The sequence below is a fragment of the Henckelia pumila genome, chromosome 3 (genome assembly GCF_033568475.1).
Source record: "Henckelia pumila isolate YLH828 chromosome 3, ASM3356847v2, whole genome shotgun sequence".
Classification (NCBI taxonomy): domain Eukaryota; kingdom Viridiplantae; phylum Streptophyta; class Magnoliopsida; order Lamiales; family Gesneriaceae; genus Henckelia; species Henckelia pumila.
This window is the reverse complement of record NC_133122.1, coordinates 53381929-53404760: the sequence shown is the minus strand read 5'-3', so window position 1 is coordinate 53404760 and position 22832 is coordinate 53381929. Positions and strand designations below refer to the sequence as shown.

Genomic DNA, 22832 nt, shown 5'->3' with positions numbered 1-22832 from the left:
ACCATGAACTCATTTGAACACCGAGCTCATCTGATCTATACTATTCGATCCGATCTCTTCTCTATTCTTATTCAATCTGATAGAAGCATACTTCAACAATGACTTAAAAGGAAACGTAGTATTAATTACAGGTTTCTATTTTGTTTACGACTAATTAATTTTATAGTAACCTGAATAATAAATGTGCTTCACTACGAAGAAATATAATGTATGTGGACGTATTCGTATGTAATGTGTATATATTACATACATAGTTAAGTATAAAAATATCGATCATTATTTAAATATATATATATATATATATAAATTTTGAAATAGTAATTCCCGGCCCTCGGCGTGTAAACTGTAAACACTAGAAAATCAGGTTTGATAAATGATAATGATATTGATTGGCGGTAGGTTAGCTGTATCCTATTCATTCACTTATAATGGACAGATATTTGTACTGATAATTGAGTTACATGAATATATATAATCACTTTAATCAGACTAATCCATCTCTAGTGAAAACCAACCCACATTATTTTCAATTTAATAAATAAGTTAATTAACCACACTCTTGCACATTGTATGTCCTGACTCCTGATTAAGGTTTGACTTGATGATTTAATTTCTTGGTTAATATTACTATTATTTACTAATTAATTATTGCATGATAATTCTTGTAATTAATTATAATATTTTGTGTGTGTGTGTGTGCGTGTGTTCAGAGCCTTGTTTTAGATAGTCCAGTGCTCTAACTTGAGGTTTCACGTCGCAGTTAAAATTCTGAATAGATCAAGAAAAGATGGTGAGTCACATGCTGTAATTTGTACCAAGTTCGAAACTTTGGCTAGTTGATTCAGCAACAGGCTTGTTCAATAATTTAGAGCTTTTCAGTGTTGTAATAATACGAATGTCAACATCTTAATTAAGAGCTAGGTAGCTAGATATATTAATATATATTTTTCCATGATTGTCGCATGAAAGTATAAAGATTTAAAATTCAAAACATCAACATTAATATATATATGAAGGGTTTCTCTGATATCAACATTTACTTAAACGTTTGGATTTCAAAAAATAGAATGTCGCAACAATATTAATAAACACTCACGTCATTAATTTACCTAGATTTTGAAACTAGCTAGAGCTAGTTATTTGCTCCGGCCTTTTCCCTTTTTCCCATACATATTAGCAGCTATTCCAATGCCATACATTTACGGCAAATAGTTTTTGCACAAGAAAAATACACCAGCAAGAAATTAACACATGCAAACCATTGTCAATATCCAAGTGCATGATCAACGCCTCATGAAAAATACCAATTAAACTCACGTGAATCGGATAGAGAAGATGGATAGCACCACGCAAGAATTAAATCCACCATATTCAACTCTATATATTTACCATGTGGACGGGACCTTCCACATTTCAATCTACAAACCTTGGTAAGTTAGATCCTACCTGTACAAGCATTGCATCGCATGAAAATGATAACAATTAACCCTCCTATTTATCGATATTAATGCAGGTTATAAAATTATGCGTTAATTTGATTGATTAATTGCAATTCATGTGGCAAACAAACACATACCATCCTCCTAGTGTAAAGCTACAAAAGCTTCCAACAACTATTATTATACTACAATAATTCTTGTTCTTGGTAAAGAGTTAGCGGTCTCATGTTTAGGTAGTGTTTGCGAGTACTTTTAGAAGTACTTCTCAGCTTTTTCGTTAACAAAAATTTGAAATTTTGTAAAATTTTGTTAATGAAAAGCTGATAAGTGCTTCTTAGAAACTCTCTCAAACACTACCTTAATTTCAAACGGCTTATACTTAATATACATATACAGACGTTTATCATTCACCGTTTTTAATTTGTTAAGCGGGTGATATAACGCAAGCCCTCATGAAATGGGCCTAGGTGGAAAAGGGCAATGTCCGAATGGCTAGGTACTGATATAAAAAAACCAGCCCAGCTAGGAAATGGCCCAAGACCCGGAGCTAGAGGGCCTGAGGCCTGGTTGGATCGGCCCAAACGGTGCAAGTGATGTACATTAGATAGGTGGCTTACAAAAAACTTATATACAAAATGCATACGTAACAACCTTACTTGAATTGCATGATCAAAAAGAGCTCAGATTAAAGGTGCTCTAATAAATGATAGTCATGATATTTGGATGTGATTGAATTGGTTTAAAAGGAGGCATCGGCTATATAAAATGCAAGAGATTATAGGACGATTTTTGAAGGAGTCTATTTAAATCAATTTACTTATTACAAGAAATTATAGGCAAATTTTTGAAGGCGATGTCCAAAAATGGGCCTAGATTCAGGGTTTTTTTCCCCAAAATAATATGAAATTGGGAATTAATAGATTGTAATTTATTATTTCGATTGGAAATCAAACTATATGTAATTGGAATTTTATGGTGGACCTGGTATCATGAGGCCAACGTTTAATTCGCCGGTCACCCACTTACTCCCGAATATATAAAGTCACCGGTAGCACCAGTTTCCCTGTTTTCCCGACCACGCTCCAATTTTAGTTTTAAAGAGTCTCCTTCCTTCTTCCATTCCAAAAACTTAATATTATTATTATATATTTTGAAAATGGAGCATCCCATTCCCACGACCAAAGAAGACAACAATGTCCATCAAAACAAGGATACTGCTAAAGATCCGAGCCCGATACCCGAACCCGAACCTAACCCGAAGCCTGCAGGTGGAGATATGGCGGATAATCACGAGACCAGTGTCACCGTTGATATAGATTTGAATGAAGGCAATAGCAAGGAGGATACTAAACCGGCCGTGGGGGTTTTGAAATCGAAGAAATCTGTGCATTGGAACGAGGAATTGGTCGTGGAAAAGCCCGTCCCGAGGGATTCCGATCGTGGATCCAGCAATCCCTATGTTAATTACGCGCCAGCACCTTCCGCTTCTAGCAATTCCCTCTCATTTAATTTCAAAGGTCAGAGAGTCTTCGTGTCTGTCTATTTGCGTAATTAAGTGCTGCTAGATTGGATGTTTGTTCGTCTGCTTTCGATCGGATCGACGTTGTTCTTCTTTTGATGCTATATATGATTTGATGTTTTCTCTGAATTTGCCAAGATTGGGCGGTCTTCATTAGTATTTAGTTGCTGTTACGGGGTCTGAATTTCATTATTTTCACTAGAAATGGGGTAAAATCAGCTCAAGCTTGATCACTTTTATGTTTGTCTTTTACTCTAAATTGCCATCCTATATGTGTACTTATGTTGCGCAATGCGGAAGTTAACGGCAAATAACCTCGAAAGTCTTCCTCAGATTTGTTTTTCGAGGACTTGATTTTTTTCCTTAGAATAATTACGACTCAATCATTTGCATTGCTGGCTTCCTATAGTTGGCATGAGGAAATTGTTTTGATGTTGTGGAATTTGGATGTATTAAAAATATGAACGTTTTGGTTGTTTTGGGTTCACAGAGACTATGGGTAGTGTGAAGGATGTGCTGGGGAGGTGGGGGAAGAAAGTAGGGGAAGCAACAAAAAAGGCTGAGGATCTTGCTGGGAACACATGGCAGCACCGTAAGATTTTCTTCTCAGTTTTTTTCTATTTGCCTTTATTTATTTAACTTATTCACTGTTAGCAATCGTTATTTTCAAGCAGACAATTGCTGTAGTTCCTTCAACTTTGAAGGGACGTTTGAAATATATGGAGTATTCATCTCTTTAGCAGCTTTGATTTTCACAGTAAACAGATGACTGAATTGATAATTTCCGTTGGTAGCCTATAAATATGGACGTACCAACATGATTGCATTTGTTTATCTCTTCTTCAAACTTCTTACTCATATAAAAGCTGAGTTAACATTATTTTCATAGCCATACAATCCATTTTGCTATTCATTTGAAGTTTTCTACTTTATCCACCCTTAGTTCCTTGATCCCAGGCAAACAACTTTAAAAAAAATTATTTTTTATATGTATATTGTGTTTGGATACTTGCATTTTCAATGTTATATCCATTCAGTCTCCAAATCCTCTTTGAAGAGTGTAAGATAGCCTGACTCAACTCATGCGCCGTTTGACTCTAGCTTCATTTTTATCGAATTTGAGCGTTTATATGGTTGCCCGAAACACCATGAATAAGCTCACAAGCTTTTAATACTATAATTATGTATATGTTAATTACATGGTTTTTCACTTATATCGATTGATCAATTATATTTATTTATGATTAACCAATGTTTTTATTTTATCGTTGTCGTCCACTGGTCCAAAAGTCTACAGAACATTCTCTTAAAATATAATATAGGATGCCCTTACATGTCCTCCATTTTAATCTGATCAACTATAAGCCAAGCCAACTTAATTAGCAGTTCGAGCTGAACTGAAAACCTATCAATCTTATATATGAGCTTCAAAGTTTTCAAAAGCTCCACACAATCTTGACCCATTCACACCCCTACCACCCTTTTCTCATGTCAATCTTTCTTATAGCTTTATGATACCCTGCACCACCTAGCTCTGTTGGTGGCTTGAAACCAACTAAGCTCACCACATTCACATACCTAGCTAAAGATTATTAACCATTTAGCCAAACATGCATGGTCAATAACTACCAATGCTATTCTGCTAAAGCATTCAAATCGGACACTATATGTTAAGACTCTTGATGGTTATAATTGTGCGATGTGGTGGGTATCTTCAAATGTTGGCCAGGACATTCAAGTACCTATTATCCCTTAGATAATCTCTCAAGCGATTCACTTTTCTCCATTTTGTTTCATGGGAAATATAATCTCCGCTGTGGTTGGTTATTTGCATAATTGTTGTGTAATACTAGGTCACCCTCTTCACATTCTTTTTCTTTTTTTCCGTTCAATTACCTGTGACATGGTTGCTTAGATTTTTTTCCTTCCTTTGTTTGTCTGTTTTTGACAACTCAGTGAAAACAAGCCCTAGTCTAGCTGATGCTGCCTTGGGAAGAATAGCACAGGGAACAAAGGTTCTAGCTGAAGGCGGCTATGAGAAGATATTTAGACAGACATTCGATACGGTTCCAGAAGAACTGCTGACGAATTCATATGCTTGTTACCTATCCACGTCGGCCGGTCCGGTCATGGGGGTTTTGTATGTCTCTACCGCAAAACTTGCATTTTGTAGCGACAATCCACTATCATACAAATCTGGTGACAATACCGAATGGAGCTATTATAAGGTATTATTTAATGTTCTATCGGCTATGTATGTGCCTTGGTACTGAATAAATTAGGCACTGCATAACACTCGAGCATTTTCCATGCAAACACATTTTATGTTTACCTGTTGGCCTCATCCTGTAGTATATATATTCATCTAACATCTTAACAATTAACATAGAAATCTCTGATGCAAATGTTTTTGAACAGGTGGTTATCCCATTACATCAGCTCAAAGCCGTGAATTCTTCCTTGGGTAGAGCCAATAAAGCTGAAAAATATATCCAGGTTATATCTGTCGATAACCATGAATTTTGGTATATGGGGTTTTTGAATTATGACGGAGCAGTGAAATGCCTCCAAGATGCCTTACAAGCACGGGACACCCAATCGGTGTAGAGCGTAGTTCAGATTCCAAACTTCACTACAAAAATCTGAGTGATTTTTAGATAAATCATATGTTTTTTGATGTACCCTTTGGTCCTATACTTGAAATTTATTTTGTGCTAACATTTCGTATGGGATACCGTAGAGTCTTGGATCAATGTACTGTGATTAGAAGAATGCACCAAGTATGTGTCAGTTTTGCATATTTTCTGGATTAATTCTTCAATACCTGAGCTTAGTAGCTTATATACTTCAAAATACGTCTTGTCATAATTCATAAACACAAATCATTTTTTTATTAAAATAAGCTGATCATCTCTAAAAAAAATTGTTAGCCTTAATTCCATTGTCCTCTTAAAACTATTATGATCATTACCCGTCGGATTGTTAATTATATCACTTGGGCTTCTTTAACTATATATATGTGCAGTGTGATTATTTAACCCATTGTATCACTAATTACATTATTTTCCCCCCTTAAAATAATTAGCTACATTATTTTCTAAAACTTTATAGACAAGGTAGTTTTGACACATTACAATTATAATCACAATAAAGGAACATAACTAACTGAACATTGGTCATAGTAAAATAGGGAAAAAAAGAAACCAACCCCATCTCTTACTTAGCATTTTCAGCATTTAAAACAGTAATTAAAAAAAATAAAGATTAAGAGGGATGGGAAAATATTTGGCCATAATTAGTGAAATCTAGTGATGGGCATAAAGTTGCAGTTTTGTGTTTGTTAGTGGACTGGATTTTAGTGGAAGGAGCATTTGAGACTGTCAGCCCAAACATGGCATTATTTTTAAGCGAGTTTTAGCTTTATATAGCGTTACTATTTATAGCTTTCATCATCTACAAAATGGGACCCTACTTTTCAAAATATAATCTACTCGTATTATATTCTCTGCAACTCTCACATGCTTCCGAATTTCCCATTTTTTTAAAAAAAATATTATATTATTATTGTCGCTATTTAATGCTCATCAAGTATTATTTTGATTGAGATGAAGGTCTGCGGTTGGGTGTCAGTTTGGCGATTTGATGCCGATGCTTTGATTAATTTGGATATTCGATCGAAGCATTTGTATATTAATTACATATTTATTGGATTATTGGGTAAAATATTGTATATTATGAATAATTTACTCAATTCACTTCACTGTTAGGCTCTTGGTGTAATTTTGAAGCAAATAGTAAATAATATCATTTACATTGCATAATTAATTTGTTCCTGCTAGCTATGCCTATGCAGCATTCTTTAATTGTTTTTTAACCTATGTCCTATGACGAGTGAATAATATCCTTTGCTTCATATATATATATATATCCTTAGCTGTAATGAAATGAGAAGTTGAAAAGAAAGGAAAAGGAGACACACATGTATGTGTGTATGTGTGATATAATTCTTCGAAAATTGTACTGTGAAATGCGACAGAAATATTTTCTTGATTTTTTGTTTTTTGATAAAAATAACAGATAGGGTTGGGAGAAAGGGCAAAAATGAGAGGGTACCCCTCACACCATTCCCCTTTACTTCGTATTGTCACAATCTTTGTTCCCTTTTTCCCGTAATTTTCTCCCCTTTTATACCAAGCACAGGAATTCCCTTTGGACCCTCACTCCTTCCCCTCCTCTCCATTTATGTCTATCTTACAGACTCATGCCATATCATTATTATTATTCAATTTATGCTCACAATTTCAACCAAAAAAAAAATAAAAAAATAAAAAAATTTCTTGTTCAAGTCTCGTTGGGTATTATTTTTGTTTTAAAAAAGAAGGAAAGGAAAATAAAAAGTGGTTATTGAATATGACATTAGAGTCAAAAAAGATCATGAGTTCAAAACCTGGTGCAAAATTCATCACATTTAACATGAAATGATAGTCTTTCAATTTTCAGAATTGTATGGTAGTTTTTGCAGCTACAGATTAAAAATAATTTGTTAACTCTTTTGTCTTCCTAACCTAGTTTGTTTTTTTTTTCAACACCTACCCCTATCAATTATTTATAAGAAAAGAAAAATGTTGAATATTATGTAATATATATATATATATATATATATATATATATATATATATATATATATAAACGGGGTTTATTTAAATTTTAATTTGGTGGAGATAATGAATGAAAAATATAAAAACGAGGTTTTGAGGAGACGTGGGAAGTTGCAGTGTTAAGAATGGGCAAAGAGATTACATGATTGAGCTTTTAGGTAACGTGTGACAGAGAATGAAATGACATACAGTTTTTGCCATATTTCTTGTCTCTATACCACTCGGATGGGCTGGGCTGGGCTGGGCTATAACTCCACGATTACTGGGTTTCATTTACTTGTGGCCCATCAGCTAATAAAATCCAATAATATCACATGTAAATGTTAACACTAAGCTAATTTGTCTCTATGTATTTGTTCACGCTTGTATGCAATAAAAAAATTAAAAAAGAAGGAAAATCTCCATATCAAGTCAGATAGGGAATAATTAGTGCGTATTAGTCAATTGGGTTTTTTTCTCAAATGGACCACATTGATTTTTTTAATTTTACAAAAAAAAGGAAAAAAATTAATCATGATAAAATTAACAAATGTATTTATTACGTGCCGAGTACAAGTAAATATAAGTGTGACAGTGTCTCCCTTTTTGTGATCTAAAATGCCAAACCATTTTGTTCTCACATATTATAATAAAATAACAAAATGGGTCCATTTTTATTTTTATTTTTAATTTTCACGCGCCAACCTTGTTGGTGTATTGTATTGTATTGTATTGTATTGTTTAATCTGTGCAGTGCAGGTATACAGTACTGTTCTGTACTGTAACTATCAAACACTCCACCACACTTGGAAATACATTTCCCTTCTTACTTACTGTGCTGTAAATTTTATTATTATATATATCTTCATTATCTCCATCAAATTCATATATCTCAATATCATATTTTTATTTTACCTAGCTAGAATAAATTTTACATTTCACATATATAATTTATTATATTAGAATCAATGGCCACATAATTTTCACAGTTTAGTTACTGAATATATATGAGCTTTCCTAGCTAGCTACTTGATTTAGTTGAGAGGATGATTTTTTACCTAGGCCTCACACTGGAAAAGAGATATAATTAAAATTATTTTATATAATTATGAATTGTTTATATTTTATTTATATATATATATATATATATAGGTGATAATGGATAGATGATATATTGAGATTAGCTAAAAAGAGACAGGATGGAATATGAGGAGGATCAAGCAGACGAACACGAAGAAGAGATTGGGTTGCCGCCCAGCCCCCCGTTGGACTCCGCCGAGCCGCCGCGCCGGAAGCCCAGATACAAGGAATGTTTGAAAAACCATGCGGTGGGTATTGGAGGCAAGGCGGTCGACGGCTGCGGCGAGTTCATGGCGGCCGGGGCCGAGGGCACCCTAGACGCCCTCAAGTGCGCCGCCTGCAACTGCCACCGCAACTTCCACCGTAAAGAAAGCGACTCTTTCGGCCACCACCACAACCACCACCACCATCAACTATTCTTAACCCACCACCCACACGGCCATTTCAGTTACAAAACCCCCACGGGCTACCTCCACGTGGCACCGCCCCAACAAACGGTGCCTCCTCTGGCCCTTCCTTCCAGCTCCGGCGGAGGCGGAGGCGGGTCCAGGGATGAAATGGAGGACTACTACTATTCGAACCCTAGTGGCGGCTCCGCCAAGAAAAGGTTCAGAACAAAGTTCACGCAAGAACAGAAGGATAAAATGCTGGATTCCGCAGAGCGTTTAGGGTGGAGAATTCAGAAGCAGGATGAAGAAACAGTGCAGCAGATCTGCAATGAAGTTGGAATCAAAAGGCATGTCTTCAAAGTGTGGATGCACAACAACAAGAACACCCTTGGTAAGAAAATTTAATTTTTTTTTAATCCATTGGGCCGGGAATCTGATTCATCCATCATATGTTGTAATGTTATGTTGCCGTGGTGTTATTTTATGACGATGATTTTAGCTCATTAGAAGATTATTGGACAATTAATTATTAAGGTTTCTTGATCAACATCAATTAATTCTTCGCTACTTTGTGATATTTGTTTCAACTACTCTTCAAATTTAACTAATTATATATATAACCATTTTGTATACATCTGTGTATGTTGTTTGTTCCCATGTTTAGAATTCCTTGTTTAGCATTTTAATTACACCATCATTGGAGTTGAAAAATCTATGTACGTAATTTATGGAAAAAACGAGGGAATTAATTCTTCTCATGGAGATGAAACTGCATATATATCAAATGTGTATCTTGTTCATCATGTTTCTGTATAGGTAGAGCATTATACATACATACTGATATATATACACACAGTCACAAGATTATATATATATATATATGTATGTGTGATTAATAATAATTTTGAATAGTCATGATAATATATATGTTACATGTGAAATACTTATATCTTTACTCCCATCTGACTCTCTTTTAAGAATGTACCTCCAAAATTTCTAATTCAATGTAAGGTGAGTAAAAACATGATTAATGATTCTGCATACCTTTCTAGTGTATATATTTCTGGTGCAAGACTACTGCTGGATGCCTGCACCCTTTTCTTGGGGTTTGCATTGCAATATTCACCTCTGTTATATATATATATATATATATTAATTATATAATTTATTTATTGATTTTCAAAAACTATATACCAAAATTATTGTTCATTAATTCCGTTACATACGGATTGGCTGATATTATTGAATGCTAGCTCACCCCATTCTCAACCTACGCCACGAACATAATATTATTAATCTTCTGTACCTCTCATATATTTTCATTTCTTCGTTTATGCATGTATGTATAATATGTTAGAATCTAAGAATATTCACCTTAAAATTATTAAAACTCAGGAAATTTGAGCTAATTACGAGAACACTGAAACTATGTGATCAGTTGAACATTCCAAAGTAGCAAGGGTTATTATTTATTCCGTATCCATGAAGCTTTCTTCATACATTTTGGATGTTATTATGTTATAAAACTCTAAAAAAAATACATGAATTTTTGTTATAGTGTTGTGTGTGTGTGTGTGTGTCTTGCATGTGTAAGAATTTAAATATAATGATTTAGGTCATTGTATGATAGAATTGCCATATATAAAGAGAGTAGTAATTAATATGATTAATACGAATAATTAGTAGATTACAAGCAATTAATGCTACGGATCCAACTAAAATTGTGCAACGATTTTTGCAAAAAAAAAATAATTCAATACAATAAATTTTATTTATCAAATCTATTGATAAATAAAATATAAAATTTCACAATATTATTGAAATATACATAATTGTCGTAAATAAATTAATCGTACCTCAGAACACGATTTTACCTCCAGCATTATTCGTTACCAGTTCGCAAGTTCTTTGTCCACAGTTAATTAATTAACATATTTGGATGTTTAAAAAAAAAAAAAAAAAAAACCCCCTTCATATTTTAAGGTAAAATTTGATATGTTTGAGTATCGGTACCTATGATGTGAGGTGTCATCCATTTAATTTGCAATTTAGGTTGACACGAAACTGCTGCACATTGGGAATGAAAGAGATTACGTAGATGTTTCCATATATAACATTTCTTATTATAGTAAATCATTGTCTTTGTTTTGACTAACATTTTTTTTTTTTTTTTTTGAGGTAACTATAACTTTTATTTTTAGAAATTCGACAACATGCTAATTATTTAATATTGTAGTATATTATATATCTTACAGCTTGTAATGTAGTAATGTTTATCCATCCTGCAGATAAATCTTAATGGAAATATATTAACAAAAAAGTAGGGTAAATTCAAATTCTTATCCAAAATGGGGTTTTGGCTGTGGCCACGTGGCGCCCAAATTCATTCTTACGTGTTAACCACCGGTGATTCTTGTTTCTTTCTACGAACCACAGACTGATTTATCATATAATAATAATAATAATAATAATAATAATAATTTGAATGAAATCGGTGCCTGCCCGTGATATATAGACTAGTGCAACAGTAATATATAACAAAATCCAGCATTTTGGATATTTCATTGTAGTAATATATGTATATGATTTGGTGTATCAGCTAAAGCTGCACACTGCCATCTGTGGTCCACACTCAAATATATATATGCATGAGCTACTAGGACTAATTAATTTAGTCTAAATATTACATCATTTACAAATTGACCTATGTCCAAATTTTTTAATATATTATATATATAAAATCTCTCTTCATGTCCCACTTCAAATTGAAATTATTCATCAATCCAAAATATAATGGGTACAAACTTTTGTATATACAATTTATGCACAATTATAATCAACCACCTAGCTACTTTATTTTTTTCCGACAAGAACATTTTTAAGCATTCATTAAAGATTTATACAGTCGATCGAGATTTACATATAAATGCCCTTAAAAGCTAAAATTTTTGGCATTAAATTATCTGTTGCCGTTTGCATGACTATATAGAGATGCTGTATCAGCCAATTAAGCAGTAAAATACTTAAAAGGAGTACTGTCGTATATATAATTTAATTTTCATGGTATTTTATCGTATCCAACAGTGAAATTGCACTAATAGATTTATGACAAATCATGAATGATCGTTAATAATGAAGAGATCACAAAGTATTTAAATATTTTATGGCATTTATTTAACTTTCTACAATATCTTGGCAAAGAACAAACCGAAAGCCTTAGCTATAGCTCTCTTTATTGGACACACACACACACACACACACACAAAAATACGTACCTTATTCAAATTTCACACAAATCTTTTTATTATATATATACCATGCACACACCAATTAAATTCCCTAGCTAATATTTCCATCCAAGCTTGAGAACCTCGTTTTTCATCCCTAGATGCATGCTTTTGCCAGCACAACCGGGTTTCGTACTAGAATATTGAACACACCCAACATAATTTTTTGGAAGGATTTTGCCCATAAAAATCGAAGGCTTCGATTCTTTTCGAAGGCTCTTTTCCCAGTTGAACTTCATTTGATCATGAGGAGTACTGGTACTGCCTTCATAACATGGTCCGCCTACATTTGGTTGAGACTTAATGGCGGTGGTGGCGAGCGTGGGGCGATTAATCCTCGATCCTTGTTTCTTGATTTCTTTGATTTGAATTATGGTTCCGCCTTCCATTCTAATGTTTATGTTCACCTCAGACGTATATTCTCTGCTATTTTTTGGTTCCAAATGCTTTGTTTTCTTGTGTTGATAGAGTTCATGCAACTTTAGTGCTAGATGGTATATACCATCTTTGATTTCCTCTTCCAAATCCCTTTCCACGTCCGTTTCCAGCTCCCCTCGAATCGTCAACTCCTCGACTGACATTTTTACGTTTCTTGGCATGGTGTACGTGTATCCTTTAATTGATTGATCTTTACTGCATGGATATTTCATGAAGTTCAAAGGACGTGCATTACATATATTTTAATTAACATGATATATATATATATATATATATAACCAATCGTGAAATCGAGTTAATCACTCAATTATCTTGTAATATAAGCTATAGTTAAGATAAAAGGCGAAGCTATATATAGCTAGTTTAATTACGCTGGAAAAGTGTTGAGTTGGTCGCATGAATGACTCTTTTGCCACAATGTATATATTTAATTGGAATCGCAAATACCATAATTTAATCGTTTTTTTCACATAAATAATGGTGTGAGACGACAAATTGATCCTAAATTAGATGCTAATTAATCGCTATCGCAATGGATTTAGGCGCAGCTGTTTATACCAATCCAAAACGATTAATGTTTTTGGGTACACATGCGTCGTACCGTATCTGTTGATCCAAATACGAAGTGATCCACATATATATAATATAATATAATGTAGTGGTATGTATATATGCTGAAAGTATGAATAATAAATAATACTGACCTTTATGAATTTGGTGTTCCCCCGGCCCCCGTTCAAAATTATTTCATTAATATTGAAAAGTTGGGTTATTTTTTTCAATATACAAGTACTTGCACTTTTTAAAACGTGACAGATTTATATTAAATTAGGATGAGAGGGACTTGAGGGAGTGGAGACCTACGACCTAATAACGAAGATGACATAATAAGGTTTTGATGTCTTTTTTTTTATTGTAAATGATTCGAATTTAGGAGCCAAATATGTCTGCATGCAATAAGTTGGTTTTTGGGAGGAATTTATTATATTTTTAAGAGAAAAATGCACGTGAAGCATTGTTCTTAACTTGCAAGGCATTTGAAGTCTGGGGTTGTCTTAAAGCACCATCCAAATATTGAAAAAGAATACAGATGTGTATATTCTAATGTTGATGTTAATGTCTACAATTCGAATCAAAATATAAAATAGCTGGAAAAAATTTTTGGTTAAATTATCTTCTAAATTTTAAAAGCCTAAAAGGCTTTAATTTGTTTATTTAATTATATTTTCAGAGAAATAAAAATTGCGTAACTAACGTCGAGATACTGATTTATATTTATATTTATTTAAGTTATAACATTATTTCAAATTGCTGATTTGAGATTGTTATGTTAAGGTGGATACTATAAACTGTAGGCCCATAGAAGTGTGTTTGGGCCATAAAGCCCATCGGAATAGCATCTTTATTCTGCTTCGTCAATTTTAGATCCATATAGCATCTCATTTGTTGAAACAAGTCTTATAAAAACAACCTCGCCCACTATGAGACTACTTCTTTTGTTGAAACAAAACATACTCCATTTTTCTTGGCTTTTCCACTATGTTTTTCAACTCAAGATACATAATACTGTATTTTTCTCTTATATGGGAACCCTTTCAAACAACTATATGATCCTTGAGAGGAGTCTATTCTAAATAAAATTAGACGACCGAATAAAAAATATATATAGAATTTACATTTTCAGGAAATCAAAGAATTGGATGTAGTCCGGTGATCAAGTTTCCTCTTTTTGTTGTCGGGACTCGTGTTTGAAGAACTTGGGCATGAGCCAACTGTGGTTCCATCGCTTTTATAGCTCAAGCACGCGGCGTCCAACACCCCAATCGGACTGTGGGGCACTGATGATGGAACCGCAGTCACGTTATTTGGTGTCAAATCTTGAATCAGTTCCAGGCACTTCAATACTTTTTCCTGCAAAGTTAAAGGCGTGATATTTGATTTGCATTTAATTAGACTCAACTGAATTCTATGCATCAATATTACTTTGCAAAAACCTGGCCAGCTACCATCTGTGTCATGCCTGAGACAACCTAATGTTGAATGAAAATTCAAGATTTCATGTTCGAGTTATGAGCCATATGACTCAGCTTTCAGTGTTACAATCAGAAGATCAAACTCATTTTCACGCCATGCGTTATTTGAAATCCATCGAGTTCTAAAATCATGGATTTCATAATATTGACCAAAACATGGGAAGAAAATGTCCTGGCCAAGGTAAACTAATAGGAACCAATGTAAATTCCTACCTTCTCTATTCCTATGAAACGAGTCAGGGCCTTATCAATGTCCATTCCGTTTATTCCTCCGGAAACATTCACTGCCACTGCTGCAGCTATCTCAGAAGGCCTGAATCCCAAGAAATCAATACCTGCATGGAATTCTCAACCAAGAAACCGAATCAACTCTTCATTCTCTGAACGAAGGAGTATATTGTTTTAAATTGAAAATTGAAAACAGACCTTTTATTGTGCTTAAAATGATTTCGACGGATCTGGAGATCAATGGCTCTGGTGGAATTTCAATATCACTAATCATTCTAAGGAAATAGTCTATGTAGTTGCATGGTGTATAAGCTTTCATCCTCCACTTCAAGTATTCCAGCACCACGATCTCCATTCTTTGCACGGTTTTACCTTGAAACACAACTTCCGTCTCCCCTGCCTGAGCCATTCATACATATGGAATAAGCATCAGTCGGATTCAGCTTTCTCAACTCAAAAATAACAAAAAATTTTCCTCGATGATCAAAATATCAAATCACTCATTTGAAAAGGCGATATTACAAAGGTATGAGAATCGGGTTCTGAGATTGCCGAAAAATTATATCCGATGACAACGAAACAACTCGGAATTTCAAAACTTAAAGTTGCGATTGTCACACTTCAATTGTTGTGTCACATAGGCAGGCAGACACACATGACAACAGCGGCAGCCGATGCTGACAACAAATGGGATCACTGGGTTAGTATATTACCTGTATGCCAAGAGTAGAAGGAACATTCACCTCCTCCACCTTGGCTGCGAGTAATAAACATGCCACAGCTACTAACTGAGTTGTCCACTTTTTTTTACCTCCCTGTTCACGCCAAAGCAAACAAATCGGAAGGCAAAAATATAAGACAACGGTATTCAAATGCAACTAAAACAACAAAATGTCATTACAGGAAAATAAATCAAATAGGTTCTTACGCTTTCGGATGAACACACGGGCATGTTATATACAGATAGAAACCTATCCAAGTAGTTCACAGCCAAATACAGACATGATTCTCCAAACTTATGGTAAGCATAAGCCTGAAAAACACAAATGACACAAAAATGATGTGATCGAGTGCCGACAATTGAACCATTGAATGAATTACCAGAAATCAGAAAATAAAACCGATGAACGGCGGACTCTTCTCTGTTTTAGATTATTATCAATTGATGTGGGAAAAATCCCATTTTGGCAAAAATCATTGGAAAACGGAGGAAATCAAGAAATACAACCAGCACCCAAAAATGCTGATCAAAATGAATTAAAATGAAAAACCCAATCAGCAAATGAGCGAGCAATCGTAGTAAAATTCAGTTTTGATCAGAAAGCAATCAAATTTATAAAGAACGGCAATCGATTCACCTTATACATCCAATCCAAAGCCTCTTTCCTCAAACCCAAAACATGCTCCCCACTCCTCAACCTATCAAGATACGCATCTCCGAGGAAGAACTCCCTTTCTCTTTCAACCATCCAACCAATGTGTTCTGCACTCGGGCATGGCAAAGGAGTCACCGGCCCTGATTCTGATCCGCCATTTGACCCAATTTTCCCACTGTTCCGATGGTTTTGACCATCGAAAGGATTGAAAAGATCATCATATTCATCGTCACCTTTGGAGCAAAAGGCAGTATTTTGTTCGTGACAAAGCAAGTCTGGCTCTGAACAGTCAAAGCTGTTGCAGTCGGCCATTGGGAATGGGAACTCACCCCCTCAATGAATGTGCTTTTGTTGCTAATGGAAGTTGTCGAAATCTCACCAAGAATGGGTTTTTAGGGGACCTTTTTCTGCATGTCAGTCATTTTTCGTTGTTTTCTTGATATATATATATATATATATATATATAGATATAATACATACAAAAATAAATTTAAATAAATAATAAAACGGAATCGGGCCGGGTCATTATAACCGACCCGGTTCGAATAAAAGAGCATCTCTTTTTTACACTGGATTGGCGATCTTGGATTAAGATAATTTAAAATATTCAAAAAATAACTAATTGAGATTTTAATGCAAATGCAACCTAGAAAAAAGGGAAGTGAACTCTCTTCTAGCTTAGATCCGATAAATCACAAGACAGATAATACCTTTCTGGTATGAGTGTAAGTGTAACATAAGTCATTTTAACGTGGTTCATTTATTTTCTTACAAAATTATAGAAATATATTATCAAAATGATAATATTAGGAGTTTAAATTTTTATATATAATACATATGACAAGTTATATGAATTTGTTCAAGTCAGAATATATTATCGTTGAGTATAGCTAATGTTTTTTAAAAAAAAAAAAATATTTTTATGTCATATAGGGTATGCACACGTACTTTTATTATTATTCATCATATTGTTAAATACTTTGAACTTTGTATATTGAAATTCAGTTATTTACAATAATTATATCGATAAATTGAAATTATATTATAAATAATCAAACTTTGTTAAGGTGCGTGGTTGTGCATTTCTTAAGCACATTAGTTATTTTTATGGTTTAAGAAACTCGAAAACTAGTCATGAGCACTTTGTAACTCCAAAAAAATAATAATGATAAATCATGGGCACTTGGCAATTTGAATTAATATTAGTAATTAATAATCAATGAGAAATATTTATTTTAAAAAAATAATCAATAAGAAATATGAAACAGTGAAATACGAGAATGCCCTTGATTATTTGGGAAAGTGAAGTGAATTTTTTTCTGGTCTTTAGTCAATGGCGAGTACAAGGAAAATAAATAAATGACTGGGAAACGAGTGAGATAAATACATTGATGATATAATAAAGAATTTAGCTGAAATAGCTAGATGGATTGAAAATTTTAATATTTTTCTTGCATAAACATTTTGGTCCAATATAATTAATTTAATTCCCCTGTGCATCCCATTATTTTCACCATTTAGAAAAATATCCGCTTTTCAAACTTTATTTGTTGAGATTTTTTCCCATTCAACCTCGTTTTCCCCCAACTTACCATATCATTTATCTATCTTGATTTTTGGTGTTATTTCCACGAGATTTCTCATATCAAATCTTCAAATTTTTGTTATATTTTATGTTATTTCTTATAATATACTAATTAACAGTGGGCGCTGAATATTCATCATGTCTATTGTTCATAGTTTTATTTTTGTTACATTTTTTCAAAAACTAAATAAATAGCGGCTGAATATTCATCGTGTGTGATGTTCACAGTTTTTATTTTTGTTACATTTTTTCCCAAAAAACTCCATACGTATTAATTATTAAGAATTTCCTACTATCACATCTCAACTATGTGATAATAAAACAATGATTCACGCAATCACGCCCACAGGCACATAGGCGAGTTGGTAAGGCCTGAGGTGACATGAAAAAAAATTCTCCAGCGTTGCGGGTTCGATTCTCGTGTGGAGCATATTTCCTGCTGAAATATTGTGGGAGTATACTTTGGGGTTGGTCATGTTGCTCCCTCCCTTAGGTTCTTTTCACTCGTGCACATCATTCGATTTAACCCCACATAAACAATGGGCATCCCACTCATATAGGATGGGGTTCTCTTCAAGGTCAACCCTTTTAAAATAAAACAATGATTCACAATATTTCAAAAGTATCTGCAATAAATATTCACGAACCACGGTCATTGCCATTGCCATCTAACGAGATACATCATATATACACTGGCTATTCCTAAATATATCAGCTAATCATATTTATTTTATTTGAAATGAGTTATGACTCATCATGTAATCGGTATTCTCGGAAATCAAAAAGAACATATGAGAAGAGAATAGGAAAATAGGCAAAATGTCATAAAATATAACATTTTTAGTCATGTATGTTTTAATGAATTAATTATAATAATATAATTATGTATTTTTAAAATTAATTTTACTCATTTTTCATCAAAAACATGTAATTGAATGGATAATATAATTGTTAAAATTTATAAATAAGTTGTCAAAAAAAAAGCGTTCATATTTCGAAATTTTTTTCTAACCACGTATGTAACAAAAAATAAAATTAACAATAATATTGGCCATTTAATTACATGTTATAAGGTTGAAAGAACTAAAATTGATCAAAATAAGTAGGGCTGACATATCGGATCAAAATATCGAGTTTTTGGGATATCGTACCGAAAGTTTTTCGATATACAGACATTTTTTCGATATACCGAATTTTTTTCAGTACTTATACGATATCAATATGAATTTTTTCCGTACCAAAATTTCAGAATTTTGGTATCGATATCGGTATCGATATAAGTTTTTATACCAATATATTTTTATACGGTATATCGAAAAACCACTTCTAAAATTAACATAACCCGATGACTATTTTTAATTCATTTGAAACATATATAACTAAAAATATCACATAATAATACATACATGATTGAAATTGATTTTTATGAGAAAAATATCTATCCTATGCTATACAACATAAGACCAAGCTGCAAGAGTAATCATGTTTTGGATTATAACGTATTTACCAAAAATCCCTATAACAGTACAAAATATCTTATTTTAAAATTTTATATTTTAACATGATATATAGACATGATGTTCCACGAAACGCTAGATACTTCTTATTATTAATTTTTGTTTATGACGGTAAAATTTTGTTGTTCTTTGGAAAATATTTTATCAATTTATTCGATAGTTTGTAAATCACGTTAGTCAAATGATTTATATGCACCGGATAAATTTAATATTACAAGCTTGCCAAAAAATCATTGATAAATAAAAAAAATCAAATTCAAGATTATTAATAAAATTATCAAATTAATAATTTTATCTATGCTAGTATACGAACAGTGTTCATGCTACATCTAACGACTCATTTTTTTAATAATTTAAGATGAGATCATATCAAATACTTAAACAAATCTACCGTTGGATTTTCACTCGGATCATAGCCCGAGGGAGGTAGCACAACGGGAAGGATTGTTTAATATTTCCCGTTTCCTAGGGAAGGGAACCACACGGAACAAAATCACGTCCCGCCTTGTTTTTCCACGTGTTACCTTGTGAAACCAAACACAGCATTGAAACCTAATCCGATCGCAAATAAAACCCTAGCATTTGATCATCCCTTTCCTATCATACCGTCCATTCAAAATACATGGAGCTGTGCACAGCTCGAGGCATCTCCAATCTTCTTTTTCACAAGCCGCCGCCTCACATTCCTCCCAGCCATTTTCGATGCCTAATTCAGTGCAGACCTCCTTTTCATGGCCAGCTGAAGAAAACCCGCTCTCCTTGTGGTAATGTTTCTCAATTTGCTTGCCTTGTCGACTTTTATGTTAGATATTACTAGAAAACAATTTGGCTCAACTGCTCTTTTTTTTTTCTTTTTTTTTTTCTAGTTTTTGCTATAGATCTTCCAAGGTTTGCTTAGTTGTTGAGATGTTATCAGACTTTATTTGGATGCTGATGAGAAATGTTGATTTGGGAACATTATTTTTGCTGACTTGATTTTATGCTGTTGATGTTTTTTCACATTTTGTTTGCTTGAAACGTGCTATAGGAGCTTTTGCCTTTAAGTGAGTGACGGGGTTTGGACTTATCTTTCTCAATTTAATTTAAATTGTTTTTAACTTACAATGATTTTTTCTATTGCTGGTTTTGTGATCCATTTTCGTTAAATGCGGTAATGAAGATGCTTAGTTCCTGTAATCTTTTGAACAGGGCAACGATACACAATTATGTCATGTCTCAGCTCCACGACTGAGGCGACCACTTATGAGGCAGCCTCACCCGAAGATACGGTTACTGTGACAACCTCACCCGAGGATACATTGCCTGAGGCATCTGCTCCCGAGGAAACCGCACCCGTGGAAATCGTGCCTGAGCCAGAATCTGACACCTCGCCTGAGGCATCTGCTCCCCAGGAGACCACACCTGTGGAAATTGTGCCTGAGATAGCAGTGACTGAAGCAACCTCTGATATCAAGGATGAGCCAGAATCTGACAGTGCAATAACAGTCGAAGTGGTAGAGTCTCTGCCTGTTGGAAAGAAGGAAGATTACATTAATCAGCCTGATGTGTTACCCCTAGAAGATGATTCATTGCAACTACTTAAGTTCTTGGAGGACCTTAATATAAAGGTTTTTTTCTCATGATTTTCATTTTGTTGTCCTTGCGTATAATATGTCCCAATGGTTATGCTTTCCATACTATTTGTTCTTTTTGTTAGCTTCGTTCTTTCCGCATTCTTATGTCTCAAACATTTGGCATTTCATTGTTTTAAACATTCACACACTATCACCCATTGGCTGAAACTTCTACTTGTCTGTGCAGTTTGATTTTTGTCGATAAGACTATAGGAAATTTGTTTCCTATATAGTCATCAAAATTTCACAAAAAGAAAGGCATAAGAGAAAAACTGACATTTTAATTGGAACTTTCATTTCACAAGAGCAAACTTTTTTTTCCAAATCTCTCATTATTATTGAGTCTATTAGTTACCCCTAGCTTAAAGGCTGCACCCTATTTTTATTCCTTCTTCTTTGGCTGTGTTTTGAAATCACATTGTTACGAGTTGCTGTTGGTGTGCCACCCCAACACACACTAGCATGCACCTTTTGATTCTAACATTCTCGCCTTCTAAAATTTTTCACTGGAAAGTGACTAGCTGATAGCATGAACTGGGTTGCTGTGAGGAGTATTTTCAATATGATGAAAGCATATGAACGCTTAATGAAACATCGACTCTGATGTCGATTCTGAGCGGTTACCTGAGCAACCTTTATGCTATACTTTTTGTTGTTGTTTCAGCATTCTTTCATTGGTTCAAGTAATTTCCTAGTATGCCCCTCATCTATTATTGTTATGTTTCAAATATTACATCTATTCTTTGTATAGTTTCTCCTTAGAGTTGGCGGTTCTCTATTAAACTTTAATACCTTTTGGTGTATTGATTTTTTAATATTACTGCATAAAGAAGTGCTCGGTATTTGGAATTTGGTGTATCTTACTTACCAAAAGCTGCTTGAATCTTGATATTATAATTTACAGTTGTTAAAGCCCTATAAGCCTTCTTTGTAGCCTTTGGAAATTTTGAGTTTGGCATGGTTTATTTATTTATTTTTTGAGCATAGGCAGATGGTTAATTTTTGGTCTCTGCGAAGGTATCCATTTTCTGATCGATTTATTTTCTATATCCAATCTTGGTTTTTTTTTTTTTTTTTTCCATATTCAGTTCAACTATGAAGATAAATATTCAATCGTCGCGTTGGGCGTTGGAGGCTTAATTGCCCTTAGGATAGCAGTTGCCGTCATAGGTGCCATTGATTCTATTCCCTTGGTGAGTGTGCTTGGATTTTGTCCATGCTTCATCCTTCCGTAATTACACTTAGACTATACCTTTTCACTAACTTGTTGGATGGTTTAAATTTTAGCTCCCAAAAGTGTTGGAACTTGTGGGTCTGGGCTACACGATTTGGTTTACCACTCGCTATCTAATTTTCGAGGTTGGGATTCAACAAAATACTTGTCAATTTATTTTTCCTCTGTCCCCTTAGATCGATCTTTTAGCCTTTTCTCGTCTATGACAATTGATTCTCTATTTTGCAGCAAAATAGGGAGGAGTTTGTTGCTAGAGTCAAGCAGCTTAAGGATGAGGTTATTGGCTGAGAGAATGATTGAAGTTGAACTTGGTTAGGCATTGCAAATTTTAGTTTATGAATTTCCTTTTTCAAATATAAAAGTCTTGTTAAATATTTTGCGGTAGGCAAGTTATATATATATCGTGTAAAAAGGAAGTTGTGGATGAGTTCCTATATTATTTTCCTTTTGTTTAGTT

General features: G+C 33.8%; 4 protein-coding genes and 1 non-coding gene across 5 annotated transcripts; 4 read left to right on the top strand and 1 right to left on the bottom strand.

Moving 5' to 3' along the window:
• The first annotated feature begins 2506 nt into the window (after window positions 1-2506).
• Window positions 2507-5770, top strand: LOC140891170 (putative GEM-like protein 3). Its single transcript, XM_073299513.1, has 4 exons — window positions 2507-2956; window positions 3449-3550; window positions 4915-5186; window positions 5377-5770. The coding sequence occupies exons 1-4, from the start codon at window positions 2596-2598 to the stop codon at window positions 5563-5565; spliced, it is 924 nt and encodes a 307-aa protein (XP_073155614.1). The 5' UTR covers window positions 2507-2595; the 3' UTR covers window positions 5566-5770.
• A 3016-nt stretch (window positions 5771-8786) lies between these two features.
• Window positions 8787-9663, top strand: LOC140892317 (zinc-finger homeodomain protein 1-like). The gene has a single exon (XM_073301166.1). It carries the CDS (start codon window positions 8795-8797, stop codon window positions 9467-9469), a length of 675 nt encoding a protein of 224 aa, XP_073157267.1. The 5' UTR covers window positions 8787-8794; the 3' UTR covers window positions 9470-9663.
• Window positions 9664-14309: 4646 nt separating this feature from the next.
• LOC140892203 (cyclin-D4-2-like) lies at window positions 14310-16833 on the bottom strand. The gene is made up of 6 exons (XM_073301012.1): window positions 16409-16833; window positions 15979-16083; window positions 15764-15865; window positions 15249-15450; window positions 15036-15157; window positions 14310-14700 (listed from the first exon to the last, which is right to left on the bottom strand). Exons 1-6 carry the CDS (start codon window positions 16736-16738, stop codon window positions 14470-14472), a joined length of 1092 nt encoding a protein of 363 aa, XP_073157113.1. The 5' UTR covers window positions 16739-16833; the 3' UTR covers window positions 14310-14469.
• A 3214-nt stretch (window positions 16834-20047) lies between these two features.
• LOC140891233 (uncharacterized) lies at window positions 20048-22829 on the top strand. Its single transcript, XM_073299616.1, has 5 exons — window positions 20048-20292; window positions 20717-21135; window positions 22230-22334; window positions 22429-22500; window positions 22604-22829. The coding sequence occupies exons 1-5, from the start codon at window positions 20151-20153 to the stop codon at window positions 22661-22663; spliced, it is 798 nt and encodes a 265-aa protein (XP_073155717.1). The 5' UTR covers window positions 20048-20150; the 3' UTR covers window positions 22664-22829.
• On the top strand, window positions 21681-21773 carry LOC140893690 (small nucleolar RNA snoR128). The gene has a single exon (XR_012153282.1). It is a non-coding gene; the product is annotated as a small nucleolar RNA snoR128 (small nucleolar RNA).
• Window positions 22830-22832: the final 3 nt, after the last annotated feature.